At 50.6% G+C, this 13,065-nt stretch overlaps 1 protein-coding gene and 1 pseudogene across 5 annotated transcripts in view; both read left to right on the top strand.

Annotated features, from left to right (window-relative positions):
- CBFA2T2 (CBFA2/RUNX1 partner transcriptional co-repressor 2) overlaps nt 1–8,180 on the top strand; it is a 153,371-nt gene extending 145,191 nt beyond the window's left edge. For all 5 annotated transcript variants that reach the window (XM_055435610.2, XM_055435593.2, XM_055435583.2 and 2 more), the window contains exon 11: nt 1,339–8,180. In XM_055435610.2, coding sequence (XP_055291585.2) covers nt 1,339–1,638 — 300 coding nt within the window. In that variant the 3' untranslated portion in view covers nt 1,639–8,180. The remainder of the gene's footprint in view (nt 1–1,338) is intronic.
- On the top strand, nt 4,437–8,767 carry LOC148775360 (ATP synthase peripheral stalk subunit OSCP, mitochondrial pseudogene; annotated as a pseudogene).
- The last annotated feature ends 4,298 nt before the right edge of the window (nt 8,768–13,065 follow it).

Here is a 13,065-nt window from a genome sequence, read left to right as displayed (position 1 = left end):
AAGCACATTCCCCACAAGCAATACTGTTTGACCAAAGCATTGTCTGGAGTCAACCTACCAGAGAGTGAAATTTTCTGGAATACAGCTTGCTTGAGGATCTGTGAAGATCCTAAGAATGACATCTGTCCCTGATTCCGGTTCTCCAGTGTTGGTATTGGCAAGGTTGGGGAAGTCCCTGGAGTGTATTTCCTGAGAAGACTCTAGCGTTGGAAGGGATCTTCAGTCCTTTCTGATGCTCTTTGAAATTAAGTGTGTCCCTTGAGAACAGTAGAGACCGGAGGCCCAGGTTCCAGGCTTTGCATAGGTACGTCATCATTTTATAAGCTCAGACAAGTCCTGCCTGCTGGCCCTCAGTGTCCTATCTGTGCAGTGTAAGAGGTGGGTGAGGGGGCCTCAAGGTCCTTTTTTGCTCTTATCAGTTGTTTGCTTTTGCTGTGGTTGTTGTTGCTGTTTATTAGTTGTTTTTACACTTGGGCAAGAGACAGCATCTTTCTTCCTTGATCATCAGTCCAGGCCTCATAATTGGCTTCTGCCATTCTGCAGAGCCTGCAGGGGAGGGCACAGCTGGCTGATCAAATCCATAAGTGGGTCGTAGAGACCTTAGGTGTAAAGCACTCATGTGTCAGGGAGGAGAGTACCAAGGGGCAGGTGTGGGAGCAAAAAATAGGAAGAAAACTCCCTTACATAGACCTTGGGGCTTCAGGTTCTGAGGTATTACAGGGTCTCTCCTGTAAACAGCCCGGCGGTAGTCCTGTGATCCCCAGCCCACCTCTGATGGATGTTTCACTGAACGGAGAATGGGCACAGAGCGAGTGGCACAGCTTCCCACACTACGGTCACCCAGCCCAGTTCCCTCGCAGGTGACTTTTTTTTTTTTAAGATTTCAGGTGTTATCAGTGAACACAGTCAAGATCATTTCTGCATTGCAAAGGGTAAGAAAGAAAACTGTCTAGGCACATTTGTAGTCTTGGAATAGATAGCTATGATGTGAGAGCCTGATTTGGTTTGGTTTGGTCATTGAGGATTAAAATATGAGTCAAAACGAGGAGTTGTTGCCCTCAGCAGGACTTGCTCCTGCCCTGCAGTGTTGTGTGCATATGTCTTCACATTCCCTCATGTTGCTGTCCCCGCAGTCCAGGGTAGGTAGTTTTCCTGTAACACAGAAGAAGTAAACAGAAACCAACAGCAGCAGGGCAGGCAGTACAGGCACAGGTGTGCAGCTCCAGAGCCCACACTCTGCCCACACGGCCCCACTGCCTCTTCTGCAGAGCAGCTGGCATGTGATGACAAGCGTGCCCCCCAGGATCCCAGCAGCTGACCGATGCCTGTGTCTTGCAGAACTGCTGGAACTGTGGCCGCAAAGCCAGTGAAACCTGCAGTGGCTGCAACATCGCACGATACTGCGGCTCTTTCTGCCAGCATAAGGATTGGGAGCGGCACCACCGCCTCTGTGGCCAGAACCTGCACGGCCAGAGTCCCCACAGCCAGAGCCGGCCCCTGCTTCCTGGAGGGAGGGGCTCCTCAGCCCGGTCCGCCGACTGCAGCGTCCCCAGTCCAGCCCTGGACAAGACCTCGGCAGCCACCTCACGCTCCTCCACACCGGCCTCTGTGACAGCCATCGACACCAACGGACTCTGAGCCCCAGACTCCCTTCCCCCGGCAACCTCACAGCACGACAAAACTCTGCACGGAAGGCTGGCTGTGTGAAGCAGTGCAAGTCGCTGTTGGGTCATCATCCAGAAGAGAAGCAGAGGCAGGAAGACTTCAAGCCCCAGCCTGTTCACACACTTGTCCATTTCCCACCTGTGTGACATGGCCGCTGGCTGGAGCTGCCTGCTCCGTGGCTTCCAAGTTTGTTCTCCCAGCTAAAACTGGCATGGCCAGCCACTTTTCCATGTAGACCACCAGCTCCTCCCTGCCTTGTGAGAGAGCCGACTGTCAAGTGTGCCCAGCCATGCTGGAAGCAGCTCGCCCCTTCACTGTCTCCTGCTCCAGCATCCTCCCGCGACAGAGACCTGGGGACTGATAGCAAGCCGCGACGGAGGGCTCTCTCTCTCACAGGTAGTGGCTCCTCTTGCCCCTGAACAGTTCCCTGAGCCCATTTCCACCCTCAGCAGGTGCCACTGATGAGTCCCTGGAGACTTGGGCAGGCAGAAAGCAGCACTCAGGACACCGTTGTCGGCCCTGCCGTTCAGACGTAAGATTTTCAGAAACCACAGGAAGAAGTCACCATTTCAGTAAAAGCACCCATAATAAAAAATAAAACTTCCACCAAGCATCACAGACCATGTTGGACAAGATTTTCCAGCCTGGCTGGCTATTTTAGTTTGGGACCCATTTTTTTCCTCTCTTTTTTGATTTTGCTTATGCAGAAAATAGTTTTCAGCGCATGGATTGGTCTGAGGGAGAATGAGACTCAATTATGGATTGTCTGTTCTCTCTGAGCATGTTGGCCAAACTAGTGTCATCACGTTATTGAATGGATCATCTGTTGGAAATGCAGAAACTTTTGTCACCACTTGGCTCTTTGCACAGTCGTCTTCTTCTATGTCCTTTTATCTCAGACCACGCATGTCCAGATCACTGGGTGGATCTTCTTCCCATGGTCTCTGTTTGGCACCTCTGAAGCCATAGTTGACCCATAGGATGTGATGTGGTGTGGCTATGACTTGCCTCACCAGTCAAGGCCTGGTCACTTCTGAGCGACCCTTTTGGACCTGAAAGAATTCTTCAGACTTTGTTGTTATGTGTCCTATGTCAATTTATTACTGGGCATACAATCCTGTTTCCCTTCTCTGATTTTGTTGATACCTACCCACTTTGAGCTAAGAAAAGTTCCCTGAAATGTGACAACCATTTGTGAGAGCCTGACCAGTTTTTTTTCCTGTCTTCAGGGAGTTTTTCCAGCTGCTTACCTGATTCTCCAAACATGACATCACCTATATTCCCTTTAAAATTAGGAATTGCCACACACGTTCTTCCTTGCCATTCAAGTTTTATTGGGAGCCCAAGGACCCTGACCCTCCCGCTCTCCAACTCCAAGCCTCTAGCACCCTCTTGCACCAAGGAATGAGTTGGTTGGCCCTGCTCCTGCTGACCCTTGAAAGCTCAGCTTTAGACAGCCATTTTCTGCACATTGACCAGAGTGAATTGAAAGCTCCCAGTAAGGTATCAGCATAGGTGGCGTTATCCTTACATATCTTACTTTAAAAACTAAGTCCCAGGACCTCCCTAGTGGTTCAGTGGCTATGTTTCTGTGCTCCCAATGCAGAGGGCCAGGGTTCAATCACTGGTCAGGGAACTTGATCCCACAAGCTACAACTGAGACCCAGAGCAGCCAAGTAAATAAATAAATAAAAACTGTAAGTCCCTAATTTACCTTACTCAAGGATTTTCTGTCTTAAACTCAGTATGCGGCACCATTAAAATACCCAGACTTCTCCTATGTAAAGTAAGGAATACCCAGAGAAAGAATAACAGAACAGTGCTTTATTGTTCAGCTTTCCTTTAGTTGCAGCAGTTGAGGTATCCTGTCTAACAGAGATGAGATCAGAACCCCAGACAGGAGTTGCCTGCATTTCCCTGAGAAAAGATGTCCCATGAGAGGCGGTCACTGAGCCTGTACATCTGGTGGCAGCAAGAGGGTGTCTCACGTCCACTGGGTCTGACCTCAGCTTCCTTTTTCATCAGCAAGTTGGATGAACACCTAGGTGTGTCCTGTAAGTCTTCAGTGGCCAAGCCAGGGTAGCTCAGGTTTTTTGGGTTGGAATAAAGAGCCAAAGCCAACCAAGTACCGTTCGTCAGACTCGATGTCAGTCTCTGGAGCTAAGGTTTAGGTTTAGTGTGCAGGTAGGTGCTAGCTGACTTTTGTGGACTGTGGATCCAATGACAGCTTAATTTTCAGAATTTCTGTGATGCTATTCTAAACTGCTTTGCTCACGTGCCACCCAGAGGCCAAGCTAAAGATTTTAGCAGTGTTCCACACTGCGGTTCAGATCTCAGGCCTGGTGCTGTATTCATTTGGTCAGTTTCACACATCGGTTGCTAGGGCATCTGTCCAGAACTTCCTATTTTTATATGTAAAGAATCCCTTTCTCCAGCTCCCTCTCTTCTGAAAGTGTCAGCTCTCTGGTTGGAGTTCGGAGAAGGGACACTATCTTGGAATGGGGTGATGGGACTGGAGGGGCAGGGGTGAGTCCAGGTTCCCCACTTGGTTTCCTGTGTCTTCTGATAACAGATTGATGGTGCAAATTCAGGCTCCCCCCTTTCACCTAGTTAGATTTAAAGTATCTTAATATAATCAGACTGCTTAGAGGACCAACCTTTATAGTTTAAGGGGACAAAGAAAAGATATAGTGGTGGTACTGAAGGTATTGTCACAACGGTCCTGGACTCTTCAGTGTTATTCTAGGGATCAAAAGCAAGTGTGACAAGCAATGGCACATCATTGTCCTCTGCTCAGTGAGGAATGGTTGCAGGAGCCAGAGAAGACCGGAAGTAGCCAGCATGGGAGCTGTTTTAAATGTTCTGAAGGAAGCTTTAGGAACGGATCCTCAGAGCTTCAATCATCCTTGAGGGGGCCCCACTGCCTGCTCCACCCAGTGGTGAAAACAGACTCAGGTTCGTTCCACATGCTCGGAAATGAGCAGCCCTCCTCCTGAGTGTGAGAGCTTCACCTGGGGGCATCCTTGCTGCTCTCAGGTTGGGGCTCAGTCATGCCACCCTGAGGTCACAGAGCAAATGCACCTTCTCTTGGACAGTGTTGAGTCCTGTGTGTGTCTCAGTGGATTTTAGTCCAGAAACGAGACCCGTCACCCTGGCAAAGGTCCATGCCTTCCGGTGGCTGCTGCGGGCCCTCTGCCGTGTAGATGACTTTTGCACATCTGGGCCAGTAGCTCCACCTGGAGCTCCTCACTTCTTGGTGTCAACGTGAGCATCTTCAGCTTCTAGACAGAAAATCTACACTTTGTACAGCCTTGTCCCAAAGTCAGATGGATCCCCAGTGCTGTCGCCTGCTTGCAAAGGGCAGACCTTGTGTGCGGTTCCAGAAGAGATCTCAGCAAGTGGGCTTGAAGTTTCAACAACACAATTAAAATTGTGTGGTCGTGAGTTCTTCAGCATGAAAGCATGAATAGTGACCACATGGCTGTCCTGGAAACTGTAGATGAGATTATGGATTGAGTAAATCATTTAAAATAGAACTCATCTTCAAGGCTTTCTTCAGAACTGGTTTCCAGGCTCCCGGGACAATAGACCAAGCCAGCTTTCTTAGATTTTTTTTTTTCCTTAAGCAATTTACAGAGAACTGGGTGGTAGCAGTAAGAAAAACCAAATGTAAGAAAAACCAGAGAGAAATGGACTGTTCCAGCATAGGCCAAGCAGCCAGCTGTTGGGACCCGTCCTGGGGTGGGGGTGGGTGGGGTTACTGGGCAAGCTATTGAATAGGGCCCTTTCCAACTCTGAGTGTCTGTAGTTCTTGTGAAACCAAAATGTCGACTACCTGCCTCTTTGCCCACGTGCACTGACATGCTCAATTCCAAAGATGATGGTGCAGGCAACCTTTTCCATCATGAGCAGGAGAAGGCTGAGGCCCAAGGGCGGCCTTCGCCTCCATAGCCCCAGAGATGGCGCTTCCTCTGCTAGCCCATCTGGTCAGACCCATAACTGCCCAGTGTACACTCATTGATGCTTATACCAAATAGGGCATGTGCGGCTGGTGGCTGGCAGGGACATTCCCGGGCCTGAGTTGGAGTTGGCAGAGAGAAGCAGCAATAAGCATTAGGCGGATGGCTGAAAGTGCTGTTTGGCTCAGAGGCCTTCAGTCCACTTTCACAGCTTTCCAAGTTCATGATGAGGCTACAAAAGCTCCATCCACAGAGAAAGCCAATAATGTAAATAAATCCAAAACTAAGCTTCCAAGCGTGGTTTTTTTAAGGGGGATGATGAATGTGAAACCACCCACAGGATGCAGTAGAGTTGATTTTTTTCTGTGCTTTGTCATTTTACTCTGATAGGAACTTTTGTTACTTAACTCTGCATAACTTATTTAATGTACTGTATAAATGAACCAAAACTGTTAAATATGTATTTAGTTTGTTCTACTTCAAGTAGTCAATAAAAAGGCTATATTCCTTTTCTGACTCAAGCTGGAATGGGACTAGGAGGGAAGGTGGTGCGTAGACTTGTGTAAGACATCCTGCCAGCAGGCTTCCACATCCCCTCTGCCTTGTTCCTCGATCTACTAAGAGGTGGTTCCGGCTGCTGGAACTCTGGGAAGCCAAGTGCCAACAACAGCATACAGATGCTCCCAGCTCTGTGTTAGCTCTTCACCATTAAGTGATCTTTTAACGAGGAAAATAACCACAGAAAGTTTGAAGAATAGGGTAGTGGCTCTGTAGGTCCTTTTTCTTTTCCAATAACTTATTTATTTCCTTAAACATTTTTTCACATACCTGGATTTGGGAATGTTCATTCATTTCCTTTTTACAGTGATGTTAAGTCATAAATAAGTTCACTGTTGCCTTCATGTTTATTTGCTTGCTAGTTGTATGATCTCATCAAGGCCGTGTTTTTGTTTGTCTGATTTGGCCACACCATGTGGCTCGCGGAGGATCCAAGTTCTTCTACCCGGGATTGAACCCCGGTGCTCATCAGTGAGCCTGGAGTCCTAACCCCTGGACTGCCAGAGAGTTCCCTCAAGGCCATGATTTTCCTTAACTCCTCCCTCCTGTTGGGCAGTTGGATTGTTTTCAGGTTTTCCCTCATGTACAGAAGTGAACATCTTCCTAAGCATGATTTCCTTCTTTGGGGTAATTTTCCAGTGGGATTTCTGGAACTGGACATGTCTTAGGTCCTTGACTCTGTGTCCCCCTGAAAGCCCACCAGCTTGCTGTGCCTCCAGCAGGACCCACGTAGTACTTCCATGGCTCTGAGATGGCCTGACCAGCTGAGCCATGACAGGTTGCTGCAGGCACACCTGTACATGTGAGGCCTTGGGCTGTCCAGTTTCCTGACCATAGACCATTTCCCATGGGCCCGACTGGCGCCAGCCTCACTCCTGTCACCCAGATAGCATTTCTGGAAAATAAGTAGCCCTAGAACTACTACTGCGCAGACTTGCCCTAGAGGCTTGTTGGCACCATCAGCTTCACGGGCCCCCAAAATGCAAAGGGAGGAGTTGGTTACTAGATCTCAGGGTTGGGAAAAGGATCGCCTTGGCCCTAGAAGGCAAGATGGGGGCTTAACTGTATGATCTTTCATGCAGATGGTGCCAACTGCCAATCTTTCTCAACAGCTGCCCAGCACTGCACTCCACCACCCAGGGGATCTGAAGCCTGTGACTAAGTAACTGCTCCTTGAGGGCAAGAGAAATTCCAAGAAGTCAGAAGTTTAAGGGACCGTGGCATGAGCTTTGAGTCTGTACAAAATGAAACAAAATCACCAGGACCTCTCCATGAAGCCAGGGCACTGGCTTTGGCCTCTGAGAAGGCAAGCAGGGGAAACTGAACAAAGCCTCTAACGTCTACTCTCTCCTGGGGATAAGGTCAGATTCTCCTTTTTCCAGAGGTCAAAGAATACCTAGACTGAGGGATTAAGATGATTCCAGGTTTGTATTTCCTGGCATCTGGCAGAAGCAAAAATGCAAATCCTCCAGAGAAAAATATGAAAACAGCAATCATATTATTACATATCAACCAAGTGTAAGTTGTCCATGAACTAAAGTTAGTATCCAAGCAAATGATCCATTATGAGCAACGGCAGCAGGAACAATAAGCTGATTTAGCACTCACCCTAGGTGGTGCTAGTGGTAAAAATAACCACCTGCCAATGTAGGAGATGGAGACGTCGGTTCAATCTCTGGGTTGGGAAGATCCCCTGGAGGAGGGCATGCCAACCCACTCCAGTATTCCTGCCTGGAGAATCCCATGGACAGAGGAGCCTGGTGGGCTACAGCCCATGGGGTTGCAAAGAGTCGGACATGACAAGCAAGAGCACACACGCACACAACTTGGGTTTGACCCAGAGGTGCCCAGGAGAGGGCAGCCACCCCAGCAGTGCCTGGACTCTACTGGCAGGTGCAATGCTCCAGGACATCTGTGTTGAGGCCATTCATCAAGCTTGTGAGGCCACCTGTTTAGATATATGGTATTGAAGGTCACTATGCCACTGCTGTTTATTCTGCTGCATCTAAACAGAATAAAATGGAGTGAGTAGCAAAAGAATTGTTGAGATCGTCACAAATCTTGAAGGAACCTGAAAAGGCTGCTTCTATTATGAATACTTATGTAAAGCGTTACATTAAGGTGAAAAGCCTAAGTGACGCTACAGCAAAAAAGGTTTTCTCCCCTCTCAACCAGTTGGATCAACTTGCTTGCAGTAAAGAATGGCTTGAACAATCCTCCCTGGAGCCATTGCTACTATGATGAGTCTCCACTGCAGAGAAGTTCCTTGTACAGTTTCCACTGCAACTCCTTTAGATGAAGCTACTCTTACTGAATTAACACCTGTCCTAGGGACTTCCCTAGTGGTCCAGTGTCTAGGAATCCCTGCCAATGCAGGGGACATGGGTTCCATCCCTAGTTTGGGAAGATTCCTCACGCTTCGGTGAAACTAGGCACGTGAACCACAACTACTGAACTGCAGCCCCTGAAGCCTGCTCACCACCCTCTGCAATGAGAGAAGCCACCGCAGTGAGAAGCCTGCTCACCACAACTAGAGAGTAGCCCCTGCTCGCTGCAACTAGAGAAAGCCCACGCACAGCAATGAAGACCCAACATAGCCTAAATTTAAAAAAAAACGAAGGAAAGGTCCTAAAGAGTTTTCTAAGTAAAGGCCAAGTATTGAAACTGGAAGTTAAGACTGATGCATCAATCATGGGTGGAATGATTGGGGAGAAATATGTCTGCAAAAATCAACATTCAGAAGTTGAGCAAAGCAATGCAGATTTTCAAAGTGTCGATTTTCTGTCAGTGGAAATTCTTTTTTTTTTTTTTTAATTCTTAATCTTGGAGAAACAATAAAGTGCTTCCTGAACAGAAAAAAAAAATATTTAGACCCCTGGGACTTCAGATACTGTTATTATCAGATACAGAATATAAAATAACTATAGAACCTCAAGATAGTGCTGGAAAAAAATAGCAGAAAGAGACTGATTAGGTAGATTTGAAGATAGGGGAATACAATCATTGAAATAAATACTCTGTGCACTATTGAACAGCAGATTAAATGAATCATAATGAGTGAAGCATTGCTGTACGGGTCCTTGACAGAGAGAGACAAGGAGATGGAAAAAAGAGTTGCACTTTTTTGGAAGGTAGGTTTCAAGGAAAGATCCCTTCCAAATTTTACCAAGAATGCAGTCAAGAACCCTACTGATAAAGGGAAATAACTGGCCTGAGATGATCCAGCCTCAGAATGAGCAGACATGCATTGATCTAAACCATCCTGCCCATCTGTGCTTGTTCCTGATGCTGGAATTTCATGGTAGTGAGTTGGGTGTATCCCCTTCTCCACATCCGCCCTCCGAAGACCGTTGGGGAACCAGCTACAAACCACCCCCACCTTCTCCGGAGCTGCTTCATTGCCTGGTGCCAGGCGCCCCCTTGTGGCCAGAGTCATATCTGCCTCCTTCCACAAGCCAGCTTCCTGTCCAGGGAGCGGACCCCTGCACCCTTTCCATTCGCGTTCGCCCCGGCCTTTTCTGAGGCTGCCTATCTGCCCCATGAATTCAGCTGACTTTCTCTGAGCACCGCCTAGAGTTCCAGAAATGATCAGGACTTGGCACCCCCACCTTCCAAGGGCTGAGCTCTGAAAAACCCACATCAGATCCCCCCTCCAGCTCGCGATACGCTTCCGTGGATCTTGCTGTCTCCTCTGCTATCCTGCAGCCCCAGGGCTTGGCCTTGCTCCCTTGTCGAAGCTGCCGCTGTCCTCCAGCCCTAGCCTGGTTTCCTTTACCAGAGAGAGTGGGAGCTTTTGCTCAGCTCAGCGATGTTCACGTTTGACAGCAAGCAGCTTTCGGTGCCAGGGAGCAGACCCAGCTGTGTGACTCACAGCAGGCACTTGCTTGCTGAGCTTCTGGCTCTTCCCATGTAAATCCGGGAAGCTAATGGCACCTTCGCCACCAGGCTGTTGTGAGGTGAAATGTGATCAAATGGGAGTCACCCCCAGCTCTCGAAGCTCAAGTCAGTAAAGAATCTGCAATGCAGGAGACCTGGGTTCTATTTCTGGGTTGGGAAGATCCCTTGGAGAAGGAAATGGCAACCCACTCCAGCATTCTTGCCTGGAGAATTCCATGGACAGAGGAGTCCACCAGGCTACCATCCATGGAGTCACAAGTCAGACACAATTTAGCAACTAAGCCATCACAACCTGCTCTGCCAATATGTGACATCCTTGAGGATTCACCTTTGTCCCAGTATCCCTCTTGAAGGCTGATGTCTTCCTCAAGTAGTATTCATTTCGAGGATAACATTTTTTGGCCACACCTCGAGGCATGCAAAGAAATCTTAGTTCCTTGACCAGAGATGGAACCCATGCCCCCTGCAGTGGAAGCACAGAGTCCGAACCACTGGACAGCCAGAGGATTCCTTCCTGAAGGCCTTCTGTTGTGAGCCATCCGAGTCTGTGTTGAGGGGACTTGGTGTGCGTGTTTCTCTCTGAAAGCTGGAGGGGAATGGAAGCCACCTAGACTGCTGCTGTCTCGCCAGCACCTGGCCTGGCACCGAGCCAGGCCCCCGGTTGTGATGGGCGCAGGTGGGAGGAAGGTGAGGAGGCAGGCGCAGGGAGTGGGTGAAAGGGTGGGTGTGGCCGCCGGCGGGAGGAGCTGGGATCGCTTAGCTCTACTATAGAGAAGGCAATGGCAAGCCACTCCGTACTCTTGCCTAGAAAATCCCATGGATGGAGGAGCCTGGTAGGCTCCAGTCGTGGGGTCGCTAAGGGTCGGACACGACTGAGCGACTTCACTTTCACTTTTCACTTTCACACATTGGAGAAGGAAATGGCAACCCACTCCAGTGTTCCTGCCTGGAGAATCCCAGGGACGGGGGAGCCTGGTGGGCTTCCGCCTATGGGGTCACACAGAGTCGGACACGACTGAAGTGACGCAGCAGCAGCTCTACTATGCTGCTTGCTCTTGACCCGGGTGCCGTCACCAGCCTCGGACATTTCACCATCCCCAAAGCAGGGGCCGAGTGGTTGTTGAAATGAGCTGAAGAGCCAACAAGAGTGGGGCACTGAGGGCCAGGAGTGGGAAAGCAGGTCAGACCTGCTGGCTTTGACCTGCTGCTTGAAGGCTAAGGAGGCAGTGGATGGGGTAGGGCAGTGGGAGGAAACAAAGGCCTCAAGGGCAGTGACCGAGGTTGCAGATAGCCCAGCTCAGCTGGAGTGTTTTAGGGAGAGGAAGCTGCACATAATGGGAGTGGGTATTGATTGCTAAGAGCCTTGAATGCCAAGTCGAGATATCAGACTTGATCTTGATGCTAAAAGCACTGGAAGGTCTTAGCCAGAAGGGTGTGGTCACCATGGCAATGTCTGAAAACGCTCCCCCCCTCACCTCTGTCTGTTCCTTTCTGGGGAATGGACTGCAGAAGGGAGACCCAGCGAAAACCCGCCCACAGTCACCCCAGCCAGAGATGAGGGTGTCGAGACCTGGGGGCCTGGAGGGCGGGCGGGATGGACACGAATGTGGCCTTTCGAGAGCTCAGCAGACACACGCCTGGGGCCCTCCGTGCCCCCACAGCCCCAGCTCAGAACTTCCTTCTCCCTGTAGCTGGAATTCCAGACTCCTCCTGTCCCGCTCCACACCTGCCCACAGCACTCCCCTGTCTGGTGATGCCCAGCTCCCTGTTCCCTGAGAGACCGATCATTCGGAGTCCCCCCAACCTGGTCTCCCTGCCCCCCTCCCATCCCCCAACCTGGTCTCCCTGCCCCCCTCCCATCCCCCAACCTGGTCTCCCTGCCCCCCTCCCATCCCCCAACCTGGTCTCCCTGCCCCCCTCCCATCCCCCAACCTGGTCTCCCTGCCCCCCTCCCATCCCCACTAATCTGGTCTCCCTGCCCCCCTCTCATCCCCCAACCTGGTCTCTCTGCCCCCTCCCATCCCCCAACCTGGTCTCCCTGCCCCCCTCCCATCCCCACTAACCTGGTCTCCCTGCCCCCCTCCCATCCCCCAACCTGGTCTCCCTGCCCCCTCCCATCCCCCAACCTGGTCTCCCTGCCCCCCTCCCATCCCCACTAACCTGGTCTCCCTGCCCCCCTCCCATCCCCCAACCTGGTCTCTCTGCCCCCTCCCATCCCCCAACCTGGTCTCCCTGCCCCCCTCCCATCCCCACTAACCTGGTCTCCCTGCCCCCCTCCCATCCCCCAACCTGGTCTCCCTGCCCCCTCCCATCCCCCAACCTGGTCTCCCTGCCCCCCTCCCATCCCTTGCACTCCACTGTTCCTCCTCCTGCTCCCTTTGTCCGGAACATTCTCCCTGCCTGTCTACCCCTCACCTCTGTCTGGAGACCCGCACTCATCTTTCACAGCTCTAACCCAACATCACCATTTCCAAGCAGCCTTCTCAGACCCTGCAGGACTGACCCTCCCCTCCCCCGCAGGACCCTCCCCGCTCCAAATGTTCAGCCAGGGAGGAAGGATGCAACCCATCTTTTTTTAAAAAAAATTAAAAAGATGTTAACTTCAGAACTCCATCACAGGGTGAAGCAGGGACCCACTTGAGAGAGGTCACCCTGAGCTGAAGAGTTTCAGCATTCTGGTTCAAAGGCAATGGGAAGTTTTTTAGTGTTGAGGGTTTGCTGTTGGTGCTGTTTCCGTGGAGGAAACAGAAGGAATCAGAACCAGGCAGACAGACAGATTACTTCCTCCTAGATAGGCTTCTCTAACAAGATAGACCCTGACCCTCCTCCAGCCACCCAGACCTGAGTGACTCAGGTGCTGGCAGCACTTTCTAGGAACTGCCAGGAGTCCAGGAAATGTGGTAGCCTGCTGGCCAGGGGGCCCCAGAGACCCCTGTGCTGGTTCCTGGCCTGGGCAGCCAGGCCAGTGGGAGCAGCTATCTGTCCC

The sequence above is a fragment of the Moschus berezovskii genome, chromosome 15 (genome assembly GCF_049115385.1).
Source record: "Moschus berezovskii isolate FMDL1 chromosome 15, NW_MosBer_1.0, whole genome shotgun sequence".
NCBI lineage: Eukaryota > Metazoa > Chordata > Mammalia > Artiodactyla > Moschidae > Moschus > Moschus berezovskii.
The sequence above is the reverse complement of the archived record's forward strand: the minus strand, read 5'-3'. Positions and strand labels throughout refer to the sequence as shown.